Source organism: Clytia hemisphaerica, unplaced genomic scaffold, assembly GCF_902728285.1.
Source record: "Clytia hemisphaerica strain Z4C2 unplaced genomic scaffold, Clytia hemisphaerica genome assembly, whole genome shotgun sequence".
In the NCBI taxonomy this organism is placed as follows: domain Eukaryota; kingdom Metazoa; phylum Cnidaria; class Hydrozoa; order Leptothecata; family Clytiidae; genus Clytia; species Clytia hemisphaerica.
The window spans coordinates 106,568-122,643 of NW_027104391.1; the positions used below are offsets into that span (position 1 = coordinate 106,568).

Sequence of the window (16,076 nt, forward strand, 5' to 3'; positions counted from 1 at the left end):
TATTCCTTATTCGAAATTTTTTATCTAAGGCGAAAATAAAAAAATGTAGTGTTTCCGGAAACCGGCCGGGTGGAAAATGACCCGACCGCAGACTTTCGTTAGGAGTTGATACATTAGTATTCAGGGCTTATTTCATACTGTTTGTACATAAAAGTTATCTTTAAAGTTCTATTTCAATGATCTTAAGTTATCAGAAATAGCAACAAAAAAAGCTTTTTCCCTTCACCCGCATCCCGGAAACACTACTTTTTTTATTTTCGCCTAACATTTATCAATTTGACAGGACTTTTACAATCAGTGACAAAATACTTGGCACAAATTCACCGGGGTGTTTTGAAACCACAATCGATTTGTAAAGTAGGTTGGAAGGGTAGAGTTGTAACTCTGAGTTTTGACGCTAGACTTAGGATCTGAGGATCCAAAAGTTCAAAAATGGTCCAGTAGAGGGCTTGAAATATAGCCTAGAAACCAATAAATCCCTCCCAGATCGAAATAATCGATGAAATCAACTTGAGGGCCTGAAGTGAAAATATATTATGGCACGGATTGTAGGTGCCTTCTAAATATGAGGTAGAAAGAAATTATCAAATCATGATAAGAATTAAGTAAGTTTGTGGTAGTCGCAGACCTCTGTAGATAAACCTTTTCATAAGTTACGTCATGAACAGTTTTAATAAAATCTGCTTAGAGTTAATCACCATGGCAATAATTTCAAAACGAGGCAAGTGATGATCGTTAAGTAATTTATGAAAAGGTCTATTGTACGCATGAAACTTTAAGTACACTCTTTTTTTGTAAGCATAACGTTTATAAGCATACTTAAGTAGGCTCAAACTCGGTAAAAAATAAGCATAATGCTAAGTATACCTGTGCAGCTGACCTGACCTGACACTGACCTTTTTAGAGTTACTTTTAAAGCTGTTTAGCTTTCTTAGACCAAAAATTCTCTCCTGCAGCACCAAAGTAAAAAAACTGTAATTTTTGCGCCAAATCAATGTACGACTTAAAAATTCAAAATTTTCCCGAAGCCAAAGAAAATCAACCAATTGAATTTTTGTTATAGGGCTCCTTCTAGGCTCCTTCACTTTGTTGTTATTGAAAATCATTTTCACCTCATTTGATACAAAAAAACAACTAATAAAGCAATTTCACACAAGGTCCAAAAAACCCCATTTTAGGCACTTTTTGACCTAAATTTGCCCAAGAACTAGTTTTTTCGAAAATTGGGCTTCATCAGATTTTAAACATTACCATTTTACATTATTGTGCAAAAAAATCAGAAAAAATACCAAGCCAATCGCGAGAAATGCTTATTTTTCCTAAACTTGAGAAAAGAGAATTTCCCCAAAAGAAAAAATCTGATTTTTACGGTAAATAAAAGAAATTTTTCGAGAAAAACACGGCTTTAGCCACTTTTTACAGAACATTTCCCTCTATATCTTTCTGCCAAAAATCAGTAATAACTAATGAAGCAATTTCGCTCAAAACACCCTATATTTAGGCAGTTCTCATCCCAAATTTGCTCAAAAAATTATTTTTTTCTCAAAAATCGGGCTCCGTCACATATTAGGTATTACCATTTTGCATCATTGTACAAAAATCAGAAAAAACTAAATAAGCTAATCCCGAGAAAAACTGGTAACAGACGGACGGATGGACGGACGGTTAATTTAGGGGACCTCCGAGGTAGGTAAAAAAATATAAAGCCATTTTGTAGAATGACAAGAAAACCAAATCCATTTTCAAATTTAAATTTCATATTATTTCCTGGAAAATCATCAAATTAAGCTCTCTTATTTTACTATTTACAAATACGTTTCCAAAATATATTCAATCGTATTGATTTTTTTTCCAATTAAAAACTAAAGAATCTAATCACCTAAAATCAAAATGTAAGTTAAAAAAATTATCATTTAAAATTAATTTAAATCTTCTATTATTTATGTACAGCTTGAGTTAAATGATAAGTGTTTCGCTAATTTAAATGAAAATTTGAAGGGCCAAATGATACAAAATCATTGAAGTCGTTTGAGTCGCCGAAAAGTCTATCTACAATAATGGACAAAATATTTGGAGCAAAGGGGGTTTCCCTGTGAAATTTTAAACACCACAAATGATTTTTAAACTAGAGTTGGAAAGTAGAATTTTAACTCTGAGTTTTAACATGAGACTTAAGGATCTCAGGATTTAAAAGCTCAAATTTGCTCCAATAAGGGTTGGAATATAGCCTAGAAGCCACCAAAGCCCCTCCAAAATCAAAATATTCAATGAAAGAAAGTGGAAGTGGTAAAATAGCGATTCTCGCCCGAACTTTAAATTTTGAAAAACGTTAAAATACACTAAAATCTCAATATATCTCGACAATGATTATAGCAACCGACCCATTAGCGATTTCGAAAGATGCTGCCAGACACATCCCATTTAAAAAGCCTCCTTTCAACAATTGTTGACAGAAAGTGAGCCTGGACTAAAATACTTAAATTAAGAATTGTCTAATTATTTCATATTTTCACAATCCCAAACCCTAAGGCTAGCGGACGTGAGAAAGTATCATGTTAATTGGCTCAGTAAACATTATCCTATTTAGTCACCAACATACATGTCAAAATAACAAATGCAAGGAGGATAAAAGTGTTCTGCCTTATTCTATGTCCTGAAGATGATGTTTTCTCCTTGGTGAAAAGTTCAGTCAAGTCCATCATGTACTCATACACGTCATTCTTATCACCTTGACTTTTGATCTCTTTTCCCATTACGTCACGAATTTTCTTATTGTATGAGTTTAACCAATCGAGCTAAAGGAAAGTGAAAATGATTTTACTTGAGTACATAGTCTAGCAGGACAAAAATGAACCCTTCAGGTTTAATTTCACTGAAATTCTGTTGGTTATTTTTCGTTGAAAAGGGGCAATAGGAAAGTATTGCCAGGAATGAAAAAAGTTTAGCTACCTTACGGTATACCTCGATCGAGAGGAGTATATCATTGCAAAAAAAAAAAATGCGGGACGCATTATGGGGGGGGGGAGTTTCGTACACTCCCAAGCTAACTTACTGGAAGAGTCCCACGCAATTACATTTAATCTTACAAACAATTGCATGAAAAGTAGGTATACATACATACACAAAAAGTCAATTTAACTTTACTAACCTCAGACTGTGATAACATTTCGACGTTGATTAAATTTCTATCGAACGGCACCTGTAAATAACATGAAATAAGCATAGTGAATTACTAATCTTAGATACGAGGGGATTGGAAGCAAGAGGTGTGTGTGGAAATAAACTTAAAGCTTAAAAATTAAGCTTAACTAATAAGTTTGACGATGCTATCTACGCAAGGTCGTGAAAAAGGAAATAATTTAGGAGGGCATAAATTTGAAAACCAAAGGTATGTCTGGGGCGTAACGGGGGTGTTCACTGTGTTTGTTCCAAACACTGCCAACGCTATTTACCATATTCCACTCATTACGGCTGTAACCTCCGCACATACCGTCGATTTTTATAAGTTTCCCATTTCCGTACTAAGATTTTTGTCACTTTTCCGAAATCTTTCCGCTATTTTTCCCGGGATAACCGGCAAGCTATTGGAAAGGGTTTGTTTCTAAAGGTACAGGAAATCTTGTGTTTACTAACGAAGGTGCCTAACTCTTTTTCCGATAGAAAAGTGACAAGGAATCTTAGTGTGGAAATGGGAAACTTATAAAAAACGACGGTATATTTTTCCACGTTTTCTATCCCCCTAACGGACGCTGGTATTGTTTTCCAGTAGTAAGTCTGCGTTCGCAGTCGGAAACAAAAGAAACAGAAGAATTAGAAAAAAAAAAAAAACTTTTGATAAATGATGTTCACAAAAATTATTAAGCGGTTGAAAAAATAAAATATCAGTAGACCCTTATTAAGTACCAAAGAGATGATACTTACAAGAGTCAAAACTTCAAAACCATAGAACGTCTTGAATTTCATATTGTGATACTGAAAAGGAGATAATAACAACTACATTATAAATTCAGCCAAGCAGTAGTCATATTTTTAAAGTTATGCACAAAAAACGTATCCACGTCAGTCGGGTCTGAAAGGATTAATATTAAGATTAAGATTAACTTCACACAATTTGATAGTTCAATACCAAGAAATAACCTTTGCTTAATCAAATGTAATACCTTCAATTCAACTGGTTGAACAACTATAGCAGTTTCCAAACGAATTCCGAACTCTCCATTTTTGTAGTAACCGGGTTCTAAGATAATGTGATAAAGTAAAGAAAAAATTTAGAAAACGATTCTATAGATAATTGTGGGTGATGGTGGGAAACAACCAATGAAGTATAAGCTCCAAGGACTAAAAGCGAATCTCTTTGGTAGGATTTGAAGCCAATAAATCCTGCCAAAGTTGCGCAGTCTAGCACGGACTGCCTAGTTTGTGCACAAATGTCAGATTGAAACTAAAATTTACCGCTGAATTTCGAAAAAAATCGCTAGATTCAATCCGTCGTCAAAAATATGGCGCGTCTTTTAAGGCTTCACTTTTTCTTGCCTGAGAAAGTAAAGATTCGCTTCTTGTTCTAGCCCTTCGTGCTTATACTTCATTGGAAACAACTTCATTGGAAACAACCTCCTAGGATGGCACACGTTCTATGACATGATGAAGAGAAAATTCAAAATCTACTGACGTATAGTTGATAGTAGTCGATGGCTGGGAATAACTTCATAGGGTTGCCTACCAGGATAAAAGGCTCTTTGTTGTACTTTTCGAATTTCGTGTCGCAATGCAATTTTGCGAAATTAATTCTTTGTGCAAAACTAAAGTTTCCTTAATAATGAACGGGCAAATAATATGAGATTTCTGCATCCTAATCTATCGTAAAAAAGCTTTTCAAGAGGTGCAATGGATGTATGGCTACTTTACAACTGTTTTATTAGCCTTCTTACCATCCGAAAACACCATTCCGGTCCATAAAGTTGTTTCACTAGCACCTGTTCTTCCTGTATTGATGCGACCAGGGCCTAAATGTGAAAAAACGAAAGAAAAACAAAAGTAAAAATTTTTCTTACCATCTGAAAAGACCATTCCAGCCTGTAGTGTGACGTCACTAGCCGGTGATCGACCAGTCCCAATCCCAGACGGACCTAAATGGATTAGAATGTCAGTACGGTTAGTCAATATATTTTTATATATGTTAGATTATAAGCCTAGTTAGCCAGTGAAACTTTTAGGTCGACTTTAAAGCCTAAAGGGATCAGGCAAATTAGATGGTTAGCATTAGGTTATGTGATATTTAAATCACTTAAAATCTCAACGTAAAATTTGAGAACTGTCGAACGTGCTAACCGCACTGGGCTCAACTTCAGTGTTTTTAAATCATTCGTAGGCCCAATTGTAAAATTGTAACCAATTTCAACTAAAAACTCATGAAAACCCCCTTAAAATGGAAATTATAAAATAATGAAAACCATCCACAGGGATTAGCCCTTGAAGTCTCCAACCTGCCTAAAAGTTTTAGCCTCGTTTTGGCGAAAACTTGTGACCACGCCCTTAAAAAGGAAAATTTTCAAAAAATGAAAAAATCGCCCCCAGATATTCACCCAAGGAACAAGTGTGACAAATTTCAACAAAATCCGACTATTTTTGAAGTCTCCAGCCTGCCACAAAGCTTTATCCTCGTTTTGGCGAAAACTCGTGACCACGCCCTTAAAAATGAATTTTCAAAAAATGAAAAAGAAAACGCCCAGATATACACCCAAGGAACAAGTGTACCAAATTTCAACCAAATCCAACCATTTTTGATGTCTCCATCATGCCCCAAAATTTTAGCCTCGTTTTGGCGAAAACTCGTGACCACGCCCTTAAAAATGAAAATTTTCAAAAAATGAAAAAAACACCCCCAGATATTCACCCAAGGAACAAGTGTGCCAAATTTCAACCAAATCCGATCATTTTTTAAGTCTCCAGCCTGCCCCAAAGTTTTAGCCTCGTTTTGGCGAAAACTCGCGACCACGCCCTTAAAAATAAAAACTTTCAAAAAGTGAAAAAAACACCCCCAGATATTCACCCAAGGAACAAGTGTACCAAATTTCAACCAAATCCAACCATTTTTGATGTCTCCATCATGCCCCAAAATTTTAGCCTCGTTTTGGCGAAAACTCGTGACCACGCCCTTAAAAATGAAAATTTTCAAAAAATGAAAAAAAACACCCCCAGATATTCACCCAAGGAACAAGTGTGCCAAATTTCAACCAAATCCGATCATTTTTTAAGTCTCCAGCCTGCCCCAAAGTTTTAGCCTCGTTTTGGCGAAAACTCGCGACCACGCCCTTAAAAATAAAAATTTTCAAAAAATGAAAAAAAACACCCCCAGATATTCACCCAAGGAACAAGTGTGCCAAATTTCAACCAAATCCGATCATTTTTGAAGTCTCCAGCCTGCCCCAAAGTTTTAGCCTCGTTTTGGCGAAAACTCGCGACCACGCCCTTAAAAAAAAAAATTTTCAAAAAATGAAAAAAAACGCCACCAGCCCCCAGATATTCACCCAAGGAACAAGTGTGCCAAATTTCAACCAAATCCGATCATTTTTGAAGTGTCCAGCCTGCCCCAAAGTTTTAGTCTCGTTTTGGCGAAAACTCGCGACCACGCCCTTAATAATGAAAATTTTCAAAAAATGAAAAAAACGCCCCCAGATATTCACCCAAGGAACAAGTGTGCCAAATTTCAACCAAATCCAATCATTTTTGAAGTCTCCAGCCTGCCCCAAAGATTTCGGACAGACATACATACACGCATACATACATACAATTTGGCATACATACATACATACATTGTCAGATTCTAGCTCAACTGAAGTTGAGAATAAATCATGAGAGCTCAGCATATTCTAGCCATAACTCTATTCTACTCCAACATTCTGTTTGGCAAAATCTTCTGGAAACCTGGGAGCACCGAGGATTTAGTAACAATAAGCCGTCCCATGGTTTTTTAAATCTCTGGTCAAAACCGCTTTAAAAGGAATATTAGAAAGAATGAAAATTTTGACCTTGTTTTATAAACCTTCTGCCAGTAGTGGCAAATTTAAACAATTTTTCTCTAACTTAAAATTTGCCCCAACGGGGTGTTATGTAGAAAACATTAAGTCATCAATATGAAGAATTGCTTGCAAACAAAAAAGAATCTAATTTCTATTTACCTTCATGTATACTTAAGAATGAGCCGATCCCATGACCAGTGCCATGTTTGTAGCCCAGACCTCTGTCCCACAATGCTTTTCTGGCCAATACATCTATATTACGTCCTGACAAGAGAGAAAAAAGAGAGCTTGAAAAAATGAATTATTATAATATCCACATTATTGGTCGGATTAATCTTTCTGCAAATTTTTTCTCTTTCGCGAAAATTAATCTCCTATAATGAATTACATGATACTCATCAGTTTTAGAAGTTTTACAAGTTTACAAGCTTTTTCGCATTGGATTGACACGGATGTGGAGCAAGATTGGTCAGAAAGAGGAAAAGAAAAACATTTTTTTGGATTTTGAAATTTATCTTGGATGTTACAGTCACAACGAACCATATCATTAAAAGTAATACCCGAATCAATTATTCCAACACAAAGCTTATAAGCTCGTGGAGGAGAAAATGAAGCGTGCCGAAGTATGCAAGTATGTAAGTGACAAAAACAGAAAAATAAATGTTACCATATGTTCCAGCTGGAAATTTGACATTAGCCAATCCAATAGCACCTTGTAACACCAGTGTGTAAGTCTCCTAAAAATTCAGATTGTGTAAAATATCCGCCAACATACAGAACGCATGATTGAGTGATCAAAGCGAAGTGTTTTGCATCAGACGGAAATGTACTTTACTTTAAGCAACACATTAGGTAAGATTCTTCAGATTTTTCAGAATTTTATCGAGTTTGGAGACGGAAAATCCTCTTTTTGTATAGTCTACAAACTAAATCCCGTAACAATAATCATATTATCATATAACGTCTTATACTACTGTATTACACGCATTATAAACGACTCCAGACTACTTTTTGTGTCTCGCTGAGTCAGAAATCTGTCCGAGACGGAACAACTTTGTACACTGCTTATTCATATGACGATAAATGACAAAAATACGACCATTTCAACATGAAGAAACCTTTTGAAAAGAAGAAAAATGACAAGTTGTTTTTGTTGTTGACGGGTCATCAAATGGTGATTGTGCTTTTCAAGAAAATAACATGGACCCTCTGTTGAGGAGGTCTATTTATGTTCCAAGGGGTTCGAATTTCGCAGAAGTGTCTTTTATGGGGTAATTCTTTCAAGTCTGTAAAAAGTCAGAATTCAAGACGAGTTTTAATTTTAAGTCTGACAAGGCAGGATGTTTGAGTATTTTCAGTTGATATGGTAGGTCAAGAAAGTTTTGACCTCCTCAACAGGGGGTATACTATTTTTTTCCTGGGAAGCCCAATAGAAACGAACCTTTTGAAATGCAGTTGGTTTCCCAAGATGCACTGTCCGAGTGATGTCAGTCGAACCCTCACTAGTAGTAAAAGAAATAGACAGAATTTAACTTGAAAAACTCATTTAGACGATGGACAGTCAATTTTCATTGGTCTTTAAGTGCTTTCAAGCTTTAAACCTTACTGTTACTGTAAGTCTTTGAAAAACTCACAAGAATATTGGCTTGTTTATTTTCCGGGGCTACTTAAGAAGGGTTAAAGAATTGTGGATATTTGTGGACCTAGCCCGGAGGCCATCACGCTTTTTGATAGAACGGATGACGCTGATAAGTGGCCCGGTGTAATATGACAGACTTTTTTCTTTTTTTCAAGATGGTGGACTTCTCTAGTCTACTTCACGGGACTCGTCGTCATCAAATATTATCAAAAAATCAAAGTTTAGTCAGAGGTAGACATAGTCTAGTGTTGACCTGACTTTTTTTTTCTTATCCTGCGCCGAGCACATTTTTAAAGAAATTCGTTCGTTCTGCTTTGTCACCATTAGCCTGGATATCCAAGCTGTAAACTATTGTAAACTATTGACTGCAAACTTGTTTATGGACTTTGGTGTAATCTTTGGATGTTTTAAATCGCTTTGGATCTTGTAAGGCTCCTTTTCATTAATTTTTGTTTGGCTGCCCTGGGTTGGCTAGGAAAGTTTTGGAAACATGGGTTTGCACTTTCATCCTCTAGGGAGACCAAGCTCTATAATTTTAGAACTTTGTATGTTGTGGTAAATTTTGTTTTTTCTAAAAATTTGAGCTTGGATATCCAGGCTATGTCAGCATAAGAGGCCCCAGCACCTCCTTTCTATATTATAAAAGATAAACATAAATATTTCTGAAATTAAGGCCAAAATACTTACTAAAATTGTGATCCGCAATCAAGTAAAAAAGTTGACTTGTCGGTAATTTGTCGATCGGTGATGTTGTTGGCTCTGTAATTTAAAAATGAACTGAGCCTCTACTTGTGTAATTCTTTGGTTAAAGTAAATAGATAGAGAGAGAAAGCCACGTAGTACCGTAATTGAATTAGGGTTCAGTAATATGATACTAAGGGAAGGGACAGTGTCCAAAACAACGGATATCTGAAGGGCGCACAAGGCCCCAATTTCGACATTTTTTCCATTTTGTAACCAAGCAACTAACAGTATTTAATAATAAGGTTCCCATCTTGCGTCACCAGTTAATACCGAAATACCGATAATACAGTTGAGTCTCTATAACTCGAACACGCACGGGGAGCACAATTTTTTTCGAGGAAATTTCGAGTTATGGAGTAAGGTCTATAAGATATTGTTAACTGAAGGGAAATCTGCTCGAGTTAAGGATACGTTCAAGTTATAGAAGTTCGAAATATGGAGACTCCACTGTACACCTTCAACAAAAATGCTGTTGTTCAACAAGTGGACTTTGAGAAGATAAATTTAACGAAAAGAAAAAGAAGCTCTCTGTTGTCACCTGTAATGTATGATGGCTGCATTGCTTCCAAATCCGGCGATCGGACTGAAACTCATTGATACGTAATTCTTTTGTAAACTAAAAATGGCAAACAATAAAAAAAATGATTGGTAAAATTGTCGGATTGCTAATCGGATCTCTGTTTGTCCGAAAGACTTTTAAAGCACACTCTAACTAATTAATTTTCATCACTCCGTAACTTCAAATTTTCAAATATTTTTTTATTTCTAATGCGTGTAACTAAGGAAAAATTGCTAATGTGGGCTTTTATAGGCAGAGTAAAAAAACAGGGCAGTATAGGCTAGTTTCGGACTGGACTGATATCACGCGGGGAAAAAAGAGTGTAGGGGTTAGGTAGCGTCCTCACCAACTTTTGCTCGTTCTCCTACGCACTTCATATTTTAATCAACGCCAGCCGCCCCTATGTTCCCTGACATGATATTAATTAACAAACTAGTTAGTTTTCAGAGGAATAGTAAAAAAGCTGTTGCTGAATAACTGGTGAATACAATAGTGACCGGAGACTTTCGTTTTCAGGGAAATGGCTGACAGGGATTGTTTACGTTTCTTGTGAGCTAAAAGGTTTCATCTTTCGAAGCTTCATGATTTACAGTGCTGTGTACAGTGAACCTGCTGCGATTTTTCATCTCGTTTCTTAAGGGCGGTCTCCACTTTCGCGCAACATGAGCGAAAACTTTTTGACGTTTTTGTAAGGTCATTGGTCGGTTGAAAAATGAAGCAATTCTATTGGTAGAAATTGACGTAACGGATGAAAAAAAGTAGAACGTTTAATATAGGCTCACCACAATGCCCTTCATTTGTAACTGAACCTAAGAGCAACATACCTTTTAAAATATTCGAGTTTCCTAGATGCACTGAGCTCGGTAACCTTTCTTCCAGCTCCAACCTAAAAAAATATTTGATAGACTCAGCGTGATCAGTTTGAAGACATATTCACTTACTCTTTTTGAAAATCAACTCTACAAAATACTAAAATTATGAAAATGAAGATTTGTCAAATACATAAGGGGGTCACGGAGATAATTGACGGACTGATAAAATGTTTTAAAGAAATTCTAATCAATACAAAATGAAAATTGAGGGAAAAAGTGCTTTTATAACTAATCGGTACCAAAAATCAAACGATGGAAAATAAAGTTCCGTCAAAAGAACGAATCAAAAGTATGAATTAGTTATTAGTACATCAGATATGCACTGACTAAAGGAAACGTTCATTTATCCTAAAAACACGGTGTGCTAGCTTACTTACCTCTTTTTTGAGCCAAAGGAAAAACTGCATTATTGAGACACCATCGCGAATCTAAAATGAAATTAAACAGGTTAACTGAAAACTGCGGCCAACTATGTCGGCCGACACTTGATCTTTAAAAAATATCTAATCGAAGCGCAAGAAATCGGGCAATAATTTACAGAGACTTTCCAGAACAATTTAAAATATAGAGCGAAAAATACGGCGCATATCGAGGCAAAACGCCATTAATGTATGACAGATTTTTTAATGAATTTTTCTCCAAATCAAGTAGTGCGTAAAAAACTCACATTAGCTATTCTCATTCCTTCAAGTTCGACTGCGTTTTTCTTTGCTTTTGGTAGTTGTATTGGAGAGTCTTTAATTGCTTGTTGAGCCTTGAAATGTGAAAAAGCAAATCAGTGAAAGGTTGTGGACATTTAAGACAATCAAGCCTCTACAAGCGCCCCATTCTCACAGACGCGGTAGGATTTTACAGCCAGTTAGGGGTACAGATATCAACGAAGGAAATTGGAGTACAATTTTGCACAATTTTTTCCACCGGGTCGATTAAGGTGATGTGTACAGCTGACGCTCTTTTTTTAATGAATTTTCAAGTAGATTAGGATTTTAATCGAAGACGAGAACGTCCCCCTAATCCAATTAAGACGACGCCAGAAAAAGCATATCGAAATTCGAACCGCGAAGTCTCACCTCAGGTATTGAAGATGCAATAAATACTGAAGTCCGTCCTGTAATCTGTGAAAAAATAAATGTTATTTGGAAAAGGATAAATGTTCTTTGATGATTTTTTAAATGAAGGTTTTGGCCATAGATATCTTATATAAAACACTAGATAGAGCTACTCTGTATTTCCCAAGCAACGCCAGTTGAAGCAAAATAATTTGCCATCTTTGCTGAAAGTAGGTCACAGTAGGTCACAGCTTGGTACCGGCAATTTGAAACAAGCTAGATGCCGAATGGACCTACCCGATGATGAAAGTTAGATAGCAATGCGAGGAGAAAAAAATCAGTCAGAAAATATAGCGTTTAGTGAAAATGCATAACGCAATAGATTCATCATTGATTGTTAATGGGGGGGAGAGGGAAGGGTTGTAGGGAAAAATAAATAGAAAGTTCTGGTCGCAAAAATCAGTTTTATTGACAATTGAATCAAATGCTTGATGGTGAGCATTGTTATCAATAATGTTTTTGTGTGAAAAACATAGAAATACAAGGAAAAAATCTAATGAAAATCTGCAAAAACAGCGATTTCCGGCATTTTCAACCGAAAAAATTTTTTTCTCTAAAATCGAACTCAGCCATGTTTTGAGCATTGCGAATACGCATCTTTCTGCAAAAAAAATCAGAAAAAACTAAAGATGAAAATTCGAGAAAATGTAAAAAAAGCTGTTTTCCGGCATTTTCGGCCGGAAAAAAATGTTTTTCGAAAATCGTGCTCCGTCACTTTTTAGGTATTGTCATTTTACATCAGTGTGCAAAATTTCATAAAAAATATAAAGTACAGCTCGAGAAATTCAAGAAATACCGTTTTTCCGGCGAAAATCGGCTGTTCCGGCGATTTTTAGAAAGTTCCGGCTCCAAAAATCAGTTTTATCGACAATTGAACCATGCTTGATCATGGACATTGCTATTAATAATGTTTTTGAGTGAAAAAACAACGAAATATAAGGTAAAAGTCCGATGAAAATCTGCAAAAACGGCGATTTCCGGCATATTTCCGGCATTTTCGACCGAAAAAGATTTTTTCTCAAAAATTGGACTCGGCCAAGTTTTGGGCATTGCTAATACGCATCTTTGTGCAAAAAATCAGAAAAAACTAATGATGAAATCTTGAGAAAATGCCAAAAAACCGGTTTTTCCGGCATATTTCCGGCATTTTCGGCCGGAAATGATTTTTTTTCGAAAATCGGGCTCCGTCACATTTTGGGCATTACCATTTTGCATCATTGTGCCAAAAATCAGAAAAAACTAATGAGCCAATCCTGAGAAAAGCTGGTAACAGACGGACGGACGGACGGACGGACGAACGAACGAACGAACGAACGAACGAACGAGGTCCAAAAATCCGATATATTTTGTAGGTGAGAGAAAGAGCATTCCAACGATCCCAAAGTTGATACCTGAATCATTCGTCCTGGTCAAGAAATGGCCTTTGAAAGAATAAATTTTCAGAAAAAAAGAATGATGAACTTTTTGGCCATTTTCAAAAAAGTTAGCGGCTTTGAAAGGTTAATAGTCCAACGAATTATGTTTTTACATAAAATTTACATAAAATAACACATAACATAATATTTACATAAAGTAGCACTCTTTAACTTTTTACACGCAGACTTTTTAGATCATTTCAGAAGCACGAATTTTACTTGGCTCTGGTATCATTTTGTCCCCTTTTTGTTTATCATCGAGCACTACTCAGTTTGATTTTATTACAATGATTTACTTTTCAACATATATTGTTTTGCATCAATTGGTGCATCAATGAATGGCAGAATTAAGGCCAGCATAGAAAGACGATAAAGGCGACTAATGTTAAGGGGGGAGACAAAAACTAAATTTTCCATTTTTCTGGCTATCAAAGTGTTGGGCGAGAGCCTTTAATTTCCCACCTAAGTTGACAATGAACTTTTTTCTTTTTAACTTTTTTTTTTAAATGTAAGAATTTTAGTCTTCCAAATCTATCCCGCCAATTATTGAACAAAAAAACATAACAATTTCCGATTGATGGTATATATACGGCGGCCGAGGAGGGACAAAAAAAATAAAAAAAATAGAAAACGAAATAAAAAAAGAAAAACAGAATAACAAATAAAAACAAAACAAAAAATAAAAAGCAAAATAAAAAAATAAAAAACAAAATAAAAAAAGAAAAAGAAAATGAAAAATCAGCAAATAAAAAAACCATAGAATAGAGAATCAAAGATGATGAAATGCGGATTGTTGTTTAGCGTGAGTAGAAAAAAGTGAATTTTCTTGTTCATCTTGTTCATCTAGCATGTTCTGTGGATCTTGTGGGACGCCAAGAAGAAATGCAAATCTATTCTGTTATGATTGTGGGACTCCTTTTCGCCCAAGGAATAGAGACGAGGAGGGAGAAAAAGATAGGCAATCTCTCATAACGAGATACGTTAACAATGGCCATACATACGCGACAATAATTCGCCTACTTAAACGTCGTGGAATAAGATACTCTGTTAGAACGCTTAAAAGGTAATTAAAAACATATGGCCTAACAAAAAATCCGAACATCAATGACCAAGCTCTACGGACCATCATTCAAGATGAAATCAATGGACCATCCTCAAATCTTGGTTATAATAGAATAATAAATAAATAAGAGCAATAATCATCCATCGGTTCCAGCAATTTATTACGTTGAAACGGTGAACAAGTTGAAATTAATACCTACTCTCTTAAGAACAGATTTGGGCACTGAGAATGGCATTACCGCAGCACTGCAATGTACGCTTTGGAATGACATGAACACACATCTCTATGGATCATCAATTAATAACCAGCGGATCGAAGCATGGTGGTCCTCTTTAAGAAAGACTTACAGTGCTTGGATAATCGATTTCGTTAAAAGAAAAGTTGAAGAGGGATCTTTTGTGACTGGAAGCAAGCTTTACGAGGAGGTATCTTGGAGGTATCTTTTTTTCTTTCGTGCTTTTCTTTATTTTGTTTTCTCCTTTTTTTATATTGTTTTTTTCCTTTTTTCTATTTTGTTTTTTTCCTTTTTTTATTTTGTTTTTCTTTTTTTTATTTTCTTTTTTCCTTTTTTTATTTTGTTTTTCTTTTTTTATTTTGTTTTTTCCTTTTTTTTATTTTGTTTTTATTTTTTATTTTGTTTGTCCCGGCCACTGTATATATATGATTCAAAATATGATGATATTAAATGATCAATAGAAGGAAAAAAGGATAGCATATTATAAGTGATAGGAGGGAAATAGGGAAAAGGAACTTTTTAAATTTAGTAAAAATGTTGATTAAGTTGTGTAGGGTAAAGAAAAATGATGGTATCGAAATATTTTCATTTATCTTCAACTGTTTTAATGTTTGCAATTTTCTGTTATAAAGACATACAATGTTGCAAGGTAAGAAAGCTTTTAGAAACTCACATACAATTGAATTTTGATAGAGCACTGTCAATGTAACCTGAGACTAGATCGTGATTGTTTTCTGCCCACCACGCGACGTGTGAAACAAACATTCTGAAGAATATGACTTTCCGGCGCACAACAAGATTCTTGTTTTAGAATTTTCCGCGGGAGGATAATTTACCTCAGATGGTTAATTTTTAAGGGGCTTCAGAGGTTTACCGTGCCCGTAAGAAAATTATGAGCAGCTGTTATCAGGTTATGCCAATGCAGTTTAAATTCTACTGATTGAGTAATATTATGAATTATGGTATTCTTTAGAACTTGGGAATTCCTAGCAACAATCATGGGAAGGAGCCAATTATCTTGGTTGGTAATGGAGGTAATGAGTAATTATATATCAAGCTACAAAGATTATATAATAGTTTATAGCCTGGTCTAGAAAGTACTAAATATCACCCTTAATCCTTCGTGCATCTCGGGGAGGGGGGGGGGGCTAAAAATCTTTGATAACTTTTGAAAGACTTAATTTTTCAATGAAATTTGGACAGTGTGAGTAAATTATGAATTGACACCCCTTGACAAAGCTTCATGATCATAGGTTACGTCATTGCAGCCTATTAACGACATCAAATTTTGACACCTCAAAAACTAAGCTTCGCTCTAATGATCGGCTCCAGTTGCACGCGCTGCGATCGCACTTTCTCGAGCAAAGCTTCCACGCTATTGGTCAAAAGAAAAATAAAACAATTCTATTGGCACGATCTAA

At 35.5% G+C, this 16,076-nt stretch overlaps 1 protein-coding gene across 1 annotated transcript in view; it reads right to left on the reverse strand.

The window, feature by feature from the left end:
- Positions 1–2,173: 2,173 nt before the first annotated feature.
- The window catches only part of LOC136819900 (xaa-Pro aminopeptidase 1-like), a 35,846-nt gene continuing 21,943 nt past the window's right edge, over positions 2,174–16,076 (reverse strand). Inside the window, exons 8-21 of the mRNA XM_067076144.1 lie at positions 11,904–11,948; positions 11,501–11,587; positions 11,211–11,261; positions 10,786–10,847; positions 9,941–10,018; positions 9,346–9,417; positions 8,461–8,521; positions 7,687–7,756; positions 7,179–7,283; positions 4,929–5,003; positions 4,161–4,237; positions 3,922–3,972; positions 3,149–3,199; positions 2,174–2,795 (exon numbers count right to left, since the gene is read on the reverse strand). Of these exons, the coding sequence (XP_066932245.1) occupies positions 2,580–2,795; positions 3,149–3,199; positions 3,922–3,972; positions 4,161–4,237; positions 4,929–5,003; positions 7,179–7,283; positions 7,687–7,756; positions 8,461–8,521; positions 9,346–9,417; positions 9,941–10,018; positions 10,786–10,847; positions 11,211–11,261; positions 11,501–11,587; positions 11,904–11,948 (1,101 nt within the window). The 3' untranslated portion in view covers positions 2,174–2,579. The remainder of the gene's footprint in view (positions 2,796–3,148; positions 3,200–3,921; positions 3,973–4,160; positions 4,238–4,928; positions 5,004–7,178; positions 7,284–7,686; positions 7,757–8,460; positions 8,522–9,345; positions 9,418–9,940; positions 10,019–10,785; positions 10,848–11,210; positions 11,262–11,500; positions 11,588–11,903; positions 11,949–16,076) is intronic.